The 9,004-nt window shown below is 44.0% G+C and overlaps 1 protein-coding gene across 1 annotated transcript; it reads left to right on the forward strand.

Moving 5' to 3' along the window:
• The first annotated feature begins 231 nt into the window (after window positions 1-231).
• Window positions 232-8,693, forward strand: LOC123765701 (uncharacterized). The gene is made up of 2 exons (XM_045754389.2): window positions 232-554; window positions 5,915-8,693. Exons 1-2 carry the CDS (start codon window positions 375-377, stop codon window positions 6,509-6,511), a joined length of 777 nt encoding a protein of 258 aa, XP_045610345.2. The 5' UTR covers window positions 232-374; the 3' UTR covers window positions 6,512-8,693.
• Window positions 8,694-9,004: the final 311 nt, after the last annotated feature.

Genomic DNA, 9,004 nt, shown 5'->3' on the forward strand with positions numbered 1-9,004 from the left:
CATAATAAACGGCTAGACTAAAACCAAACATCCACAACGTCTCTCGAATTTCAAGGCGGATTTGTGCGTTCGATTCCCTTCATCTAATAATACGGGATAGAGTCACACCTCTTCAGTACCTCGCTCTATCACATAAGCCTCAAGCCAAGATATAAAGAATAAACAGCAAAACAATACAGCGAATGATATCGCGCAGGATATGCCATCCGGTCGCTCCGTGATATCAAGGATCAGGGCAGCGATACCAGACGTCTTTCACCATCACTACAGGCAAGAGGCCCCCTCAGTCTTCACCATCACTACAGGCAAGAGGCCCCCCCAGTTTTCACCATCACTACAGGCAAGAGGCCTGTAGGCTCCCCAGTCAACCGCCCATGATGGTACTTAACCTGCGAGTCAGCGTGTGTGTGGTAGCGAGTGTGGTACTGGCAGTTGGCGCCAGTAGTAAGGATGACGATCCCAAACCCTGTGTGCGTCCCGACCTGAATAAGTACTGTGGTTGTGCTTCTGGTACTCCCTACACGAAGGTCCAGTGCTCATGTCGCGATGGAGAGGTGAGTGAATGGGTGCGGAGGTAGGGAGACATGAAGGAATTAGGAGTTAGGTAGGTAGGTAGGTAGGTAGAGGGAGTGTACTCGCCTATTTGTGTCTGCAGGATCAAACATTGACTCTTGGATCCCGCCTTTCTAGCCACCGGTTGTTTATAGCAATGACTTTTGTCCTATTTTCATATCATATCTTAGTTTTAAAATTATGAGTAGAGTTTGCTTCCACAACCTGCTCCTTAAGTTAATTCCATTTTTCCACTACTCTCAGGCTAAAAGAAAACTTCCAAACAGCTCTGCTACCTGTTAAAGTCCTCTTGGAGGATCCTTCAATCCTCATTTCTGTCATAACTCTTCTCATTAATTATGCGTCATCCGCGAACATCGACACGGAGGACTCTACTCCTGTAAACATGTCATTTACGTATATTAGAAATAGAACTGATCCCAGCACCGATCCTTGAGGTACTCCACTCGTTACCGTTCGGCAGTCAGACTTCTCGCAACTTAACGTTAGTTTCTGGCTCCTTCCTGTTAGGAAGTTCCTTACTCATGCTAAGGCCTTTCAGCTTAATTCTACCTGCCTCTCAAGTTTAAATAGCAGTCTCCTGTGCGTTACTGTATCAAAGGCTTTTTGGCAGTTTGCCCATCCTGCCTTATTCTTTTTATTTTATCATTCCAGAAGGTTTGTTCGGCATGATTTCCCTTCCCTGAACCCATGTTGGTGTTTATTTACAAACCTAATGTTCTTTAGGTTGGTAACTAGTCTTAGCCTGATTATTCTTTCAAGTATTTTACAGGGAGATGCTTGTCAGTGATACAGGTCTGTAGTTATGTGCCTCCTCTCTATCCCCTTTCTTTAAAATTTGTACCACGTTTGTTTTCTTTCAAAACTGGGCTACTTTCCCGTCGTGACTCATTAAAGATCCTTGCCATGGGCACGCCGAGGGCCTGCGCTGCCTCTTTTAGTATCCACGGTGATACTTTGTCTGGTCCAACTGTTTTAGTTGCATCAAGTGATCTCAGCTGTTTCATTACCTGCTCTGCTGCCATTTCTATATCTGATAGTCTCTCAACTAGGGTCATTTTTTCTAACAGTGGGAGCTACTCAGGCTCGGCTGTGAAAACTCCATGGAAACTGGAATTCAGTAACCCCCAGATTTCCTTGTTACTTTTCGTATATGCCCCTCTGTTTTCCTTAGTCTTGTCACTTGGTCGTTCACCGACATTTTCCTTGTTATATGACTATGTAGTAATTTAGGTTGCTTTTTCGCTTTGATCGCAATATCGTTCTCATAATTTGTTTCCGATACTCTTCTTATGTTAATGTAATCGTTCCTAGCTCTGTTGCATCTAATCCTGTTGTCCTCTGTCCTTTGTCTGCTGTTCTTCCTCCACTCCCGCCTACTTCTCATTTTTGCTTCCTGACACTGTCTATTATTGAGTTGTTATTTGGTTGAGTTGTTATATTCCCTCCTACTTTTTTCCTTTACTGTTAGTATAAATATCTCTTCGGCCTCCTTGCATTTCCATATGACTGGGTCCATCTGTCACGGCCCTATTTGGTCGCAACTGGGTTCTTTCTCTGATGTTATTAGAGTTTGGGTATCCGGCCCCAAGTTAGTAGTGGCTTTCAAGGGGTGTGTTCCGTAACGCAAGTAAATTAAAGGGGAAGGGATAAAACTGCACTAAATTAAATATATAATTATTCCACCACCATAAATCAATATATTAACAGTCACACGTGGGGTTGCTATTACTACACTTATTATTTACAATAACTCATCTTCCTCCGAAGACATGGGATGTTTCACGGTGCTCAAGACGAGTAGCCCTGGTTCTCTTCTTGTGGCCTCACAATGAATCCTTCGATTCCCTAGGCGAGTCTACCCTGGCCACAGGCCAGCCAAATCACAGTCCCACTGGGTGCACCGTCGTGGAGGCCTTCAACCACAGATCCAGCCTGTAGCTGGCAGGTTCCAATCACCTCTGCTGCGTAGGCCACTCCACGACCGATACTAGGGTTGCGAGCCCTAGGCAGGAGCCTCGTGTGATTCCGCTGATCACTCTCCTCACCACAACACCCCAGTGGCTAGTCTTCTCCACCAGTCAGCACCGGGTACGACAATTCCTGGTTCTGCCACCTCACAGGCAGGCTAACACAACAGTGTTCATCCGGGGGGGGGGGGGGGGGTGGGGGTGGGGGGTTACTCACAGCTTCTACAGCAAACACTTGGAGAGACTCTGGCTGCCTCGGGTAGACTGATCCACCGACCATTACAGCAGCCCCAGGTCGACTCTGTAATCAGACACGTCATCAGTACTAGGGACACTCTAGGGCACCTCACTTACAGGCTTAGACACAAACGCCCACCTATCCACTCCATAGATGGCGTTGCTGTCTAAGCGTCACCTCACCAGAGGTCAGCAGCGGCTATGTTACTAGCTGATCAAGGCGGGAAACCAGCCCCTGTGGCCAATATATCTCGTCCTCACTAGATGGCGTCGTCCATTTGGAGGGGGTTTCGGGAGCCGACCCACAGATGGCGTGGACGTCACTGCTCCATGCTACGACGCTGGACTCGGGTCCGTAACACCATCATATCTTGGACTGTTTTTCCTCTACTGCACTTCTCCCAGATATTCCCTTATCTTCCTGTAATCTCCTTTCCTGTAGTCAACTCTACTTTCCCAGACCTCGTTCATGTGCATGCGTGTATACTCACCTAGTTGTGCTTGCGGGGGTTGAGCTTTGGCTCTTTGGTCCCGCCTCTCAACTGTCAATCAACTGGTGTACAGATTCCTGAGCCTATTGGGCTCTATCGAATCTACATTTGTAACTGTGTATGGAGTCTGCCACCACCATATCACTAATTAATGCATTACATTTGTTAACTACGGACACTGATAAAACTATTTCTAATGTCTCTTTTGCTTATCTGAGTACTAAGTTTCCACCTGTGTTCCCTTGTTCGTGTTCCACCCGTACTGAAGAGTTTGTCTTTGTCCACCCTCTAAATTCCCCTGAAAATTTTGTAGGTGGTTATCATGTCTCCACTTACTCTTCTGTCTTCCAGAGACGTGAGGTTTAGCTCTCAAAGCCTTTTCTCGTAGCTCATAGCTCTCAGTTCTGGGACTAGTCTGGTGGCACACATTGAATCTTCTCTAACTTTATCTTGTGTTTAACTAGGTATGGACTCCAGGCTGGAGCTGCATACTGCTGGATTGGTCTGACATAAGTGGTATACAAGTTCCTGAACAATTCCTTACACAATTTTTTAAAGGCAGTTCTTATGGTGGCCAGTCTAGCATATGCCGCTGATTATATCTTTTTGATGTTGGCTTCTGGGGACAGGTTTAGTGTGATAACCCCCAAATCTTTCTCTCTACTTGACTCTTGCAGGATTTATATTGGGTGTTTACTACTGGGTGTATACTACAATGTATATACTGGGGGTGTCAGTGTCCACTCCTTTTCCTGTTGAATTATAATTCACTTCCCAGATGGAATCTTGTGTCAGCCTCCTGCCCCCTTCGCCTAATTTCATTTCTTTACACTTTCCTGAGTTGAACTTTAGTAGCCATTTTCTAGACCATTCCTTCAGTTTGTCCAGGTCGTCCTGTAGTCTTTGTCTATCTTCATCTGTCTATACTCTTCTTATAATTTTTGCATCATCAGCAAACATTGAGAGGAATGAGTTTATACCCTCTGGAAGATCGTTTACATATATCAGAAACAGGATGGGTCCAAGTACAGAGCCCTGTAGAACTCCGCTGGTGACATCTCGTCATTCTGATGTCTACCCCCCTCACAGTTACGCACTGTTTCCTGTTGCTTAAGTACTCCCTTATCCACTGGAGCACGTTACCTTTTACTCCTGCAGGTTTCTCAAACTTTAGTAACAGCATTTTATGGGGAACTGTGTCAAAGGCTTTCTGACAGTCCAAGAAAATGCAGTCTGCCCACCCTTCTTTTTCTTGCCTATTTTTTGTGTCTTAGAATTCTATTAAGATCATAGAATTCTATTAAGCCTGTGAGGCACAATTTACCATCCCTGAACCCATGCTGGTGGTGTGTTACAAAGCTCTTTTCCTCCAGATGTTCTGCAAGCTTTTTCCTCGCTATCTTCTCCGTCACCTTGCATGGTATACAAGTTAGGGAAACTGACCTGTAGTTCAGTGCCTCTTGCCTGTCACCCTTTTTGTTTATTGGGACTACATTAACTGCCTTCCAGCTCTCTGGCAGGTCTCCTGTTTCCAGTGACCTGTTATACACCATAGTGTGGGGCACACTTAGTGCTTCTGCACCCTCTTTTAGTATCTATGGTGAGATTCTGTCAGGCCCAACAGCCTGACATGAAATACCCAACATGAACCTTAGTGCTGGCTTTGTTGCTGTTGACTCTTCCCTTTCACAGTACATACTCAAATGCTTTAACCTTTCTAATAAACGTGACCTAACATAAGCCTACCCTCATTTTTCCTCTTATTCTTACGTTCCCATTCTTATACCCATTATCCTCCTCCTCTTACACCCATCCCATCTGTACCTTTCACCTTCCTCTATAAATTTCCTCCTCACCTCTCTCCTCCTTTCTCTTGCCTTAATGCCCGTGCCGCCTCCTCCTCTCACGGGAGACATCTCCCGTCACGCAGGGTGCAGTCGCACCTCCGCAGATCTCCAGTATCAGCTCTTGATACTGGTAATAGCTCAAAAGGGCCACCACTTACGGGCTATTCATGCCCGTGCCACCTTTTGGGTAGCTTAATCTTTATCAATCAATCCATCCTCCTCTCGTCTCAATCGACTTGATAATGGTCCAATACGGACCGAAACGTCGTCTCCTCATCTTCTGGTATGTGGTTTAGTCTACAAAGGTATCTATAGAACTCGTTACGAAGACTACAATCAAGTCTCAGCTGGCGAGATATAGTAACATACCCGGTAGATATATTTTCGCCTTAATGTAGTAACTGAAATCCTAGATAATTGATTTGGCAGTTCTGAATATCAAAATTAGATAGAGGAAGGATATGCAAGCTAGGCTAGAATGTGATATTCCTGGTTAATTCCTGATGGTATGTATTGTGCTGTGAATGATATAATAGAGAGCGGTATTCTGATTATTTTTTTAATATCAATGATCTTTTACTGTTTGTCTCATTTTTAGTCTCTGGGGTTATGCTTCCCCGCACTATGGGAGAGAGAAGTGTTATGCATATTTGTAGGCGGGAAGGTCATGCATATTTGCAGGCCTAAGCAAGTTTTTAAAAGATACACGAATGTGAATAATTAGCTTTTAATTAATTAAATTAATTAGCTTTGTGTTTCAACTGGGAATAATAATGCTATAACGTATCTTCCTTAGCCACTGTACCTGTCAGAAAACGAGGCCGACAATCTGCCTTATGTGCCGATTCAACTGGAAATTCATGAGTGCTCCAGCGTCACGCTGGGGCCTAAGTTGCTTACCCCTACAATTATTAGGGTCCTGGCTCTCACCAACATCACCAACCTGACGATTGACACCGACAGCCTCGAGCTCTTCGAATCCATCAGTGTGATCATTGACAGCATAGGGAACCTCACGTTGATGCCTCGAGCTGTTACCATCGAACCTTTCGACGGCATAACACGCAGTTTTAATTTAAATGTGACCAACTCCTCCTTCTCTCACCTGCCTGAGGATGCCATTGTCTACAATAACACAGATAATCTTGAGATATATGCGGCTAATAACTTAAGTCCGTGTAAGTGTGAAAATGTAGCCTGGCTCACCACCAAGAACTATGACAAGAAACAGGAGGAGGTTGCTCATTCGATCACTTGCCCAGAAGGATTACACCTTGACCAGCTGAGCAGCACCTGCGGCGGAGCAAACAGCGTCCTCTGGGCCATGACGACACTAGCTGGGAGCCTAATGTTGTTGAGCTACGTTTACCTTGGCTCTTCCTGTCTACTGTAAAACTTTTAACATGTTCTCTCAAACTTCCCATAGCACTGACAACCCAATACTCACCTATTTGTGCTTGCGGGGGATGAGCTTTGTCTCTTTGGTCCCGCCTCTCAACTGGTGTACAGATTCCTGAGCCTACTGGGCTCTATCATATCTACATTTGAAACTGTGTATGGAGTCAGCCTCCACCACATCACTTCCTAGTGCATTCCATTTACTAACTACTTTGACACTGAAAAAATTCTTTCTAATGTTTCTGTGGCTCATTTGGGTACAAGTTTCCACCTGCCCCCCCCCCCCCCTTGTTCGTGTTCCACCCGTGCTGAAGAGTTTGTCTTTGTCCACCCTGTCAATTCCCCAATTCCCCTGAGAATTTTGTAGGTGGTTATCATGTCTCCCCATACTCTTATGTTTTACAGGGACGTGAGGTACAGCTCCTTCAGCTTTTCCTCGTAGCTCATACCTCTCAGTTCCGGGACAAGTCTAGTGGCATACCACTGAATCTTCTCTAACTTTGTCTTGTGTTTAACTAGATATGGACTCCAGGCAGGAGCTGTATATTCCAGGATTGGTCTGACAGGGTCTTGAACAATTCCTTACACAAGTTTCTAAAGGCAGTTCTTATGCTGGCCAACCAGCATATGCCGCTGATGATATCCTTTTGATGTGGGCCTCTGGGGACAGGTTCGGTGTGATATCAACCCCCAGATCTTTCTATTTGACTCTTGCAGAATTTATACTGGGTGTATACTACAATGTTTATACTGGGGCGTCAGTGTCCACTCCTTTTCCTGTTGAAATATAAATCATAATAGGAAAAGGAACTAGAAGCACACTGCTGCTTTGAAAAGCTGCTGAATCGAGCTATTAGCTCTTGGAGCCCGCCTTTCTAACCAATCTATTTTCCCCTCTGTCTACTACATATACTCTCTAGCACATGTACACACACACAAGTTCTTGTTCCGATCTCGAACCTACATTGTAGCATGTCTCTGCATTATTTTTAACTTTTAGGTAGTTTTCTTTGGTGGTGGTCAGGTGATATATACACCTAGAGGGGAGAGGAAGGGGATGTTATATATCCTTATATATAGCTTATGAGTCAAGACTGGCCTCAGCCTGGACTCGGGGAGTAGAAAAACTCCCGAAACACGCTCCAAGTATATACATATGTGTATAAAATATATATGTATATATTAAATAAAATTTAATAGACCTGAGACAAAGTGAAAGGGTTAAAATCAAATTAAAACTATTATGTATTATATATTAGCATATGTAAGTGGGATTTATTTGATTGTTACTGCCAGCAGCTGCTAATTTATTGTGCATCCTATACTCTTCTGCGAGCAGTAGCACAAAGATTACAAAAAGCACAAAAGCTGTTTAATGAGGCCACATTTGGTGTTAACATTGAATGCTACAAGTTATATGTACACCTTACATTTAATTATTACATCCTTGCTTGCAAAAAAGAGAACCACTGAGTGCACTGCAGTTGCAATCAGGCCTAAGATGTAATACTCTAGTGTGCCCTCCCCCCATCTTTGTCCACACACCTTTTTTTATACTATTTAGATCCCCCCACACAAAGTGAATTGCCAGAAATACTTGCAACCTACTCTTATTCAAGCTGTGCCAAAATCTAGTACAGTACTAGTTCAGAAATATTTCATACCACTGGAGGTTATCTTGAGATGATTTCGGGGCTTTAGTGTCCCCGCGGCCCGGTCCTCGACCAGGCCTCCACCCCCAGGAAGCAGCCTGTGACAGCTGACTAACACCCAGGTACCTATTTTACTGCTAGGTAACAGGGGCATAGGGTGAAAGAAACTCTGCCCATTGTTTCTCGCCGGCGCCTGGGATCGAACCCGGGACCACAGGATCACAAGTCCAGCGTGCTGTCCGCTCGGCCGACCGGCTCCCAGTGGGGATGTGGAGCGTAAGGGAAATCACTCGGCTCAACAGGAGTTGTTAGTTTTAAAACTACACAACTGTGGTAAAAATTAACAATGAACTGTAACATTGACTTGAGCAATACAATGAACATTTGGCATCATGTGATACCTATGATTCTTGATTTTTTAAGTATTTCTAATTTTTATTTAAACAATGTAAAAATATGGGTAGAACATCATATAATTGACAATTTATAATGATAAGCATATAATCATTAAATTTAAACCAACCATTGTTTGTTTTAGGATGAACCAAAGAGGAACCAAATATATATTAATATTATGCAGTACTAGTTAGTAATTCACTGCTGAAATATGTCAACTGGTTACATTGTGGTAACAGGAACTAGTAGTAGTAGTGTGTTGCTGCAGAGTCTGACTAGTATGGTGCAATGGGAAATGTTGTGATGTAATGATCCCATCCCATTTGCTTGACTCTCTTAGGTATATTTCTAGCCACATGTCCAGAGATTAGCTTACTGCCTGGCTAGTCAAACAAACTATAACCATCATATTATGTGAGAGACAAAGTAAGTAATTATCA

This window comes from Procambarus clarkii, chromosome 37, assembly GCF_040958095.1.
Source record: "Procambarus clarkii isolate CNS0578487 chromosome 37, FALCON_Pclarkii_2.0, whole genome shotgun sequence".
Classification (NCBI taxonomy): Eukaryota; Metazoa; Arthropoda; class Malacostraca; order Decapoda; family Cambaridae; genus Procambarus; species Procambarus clarkii.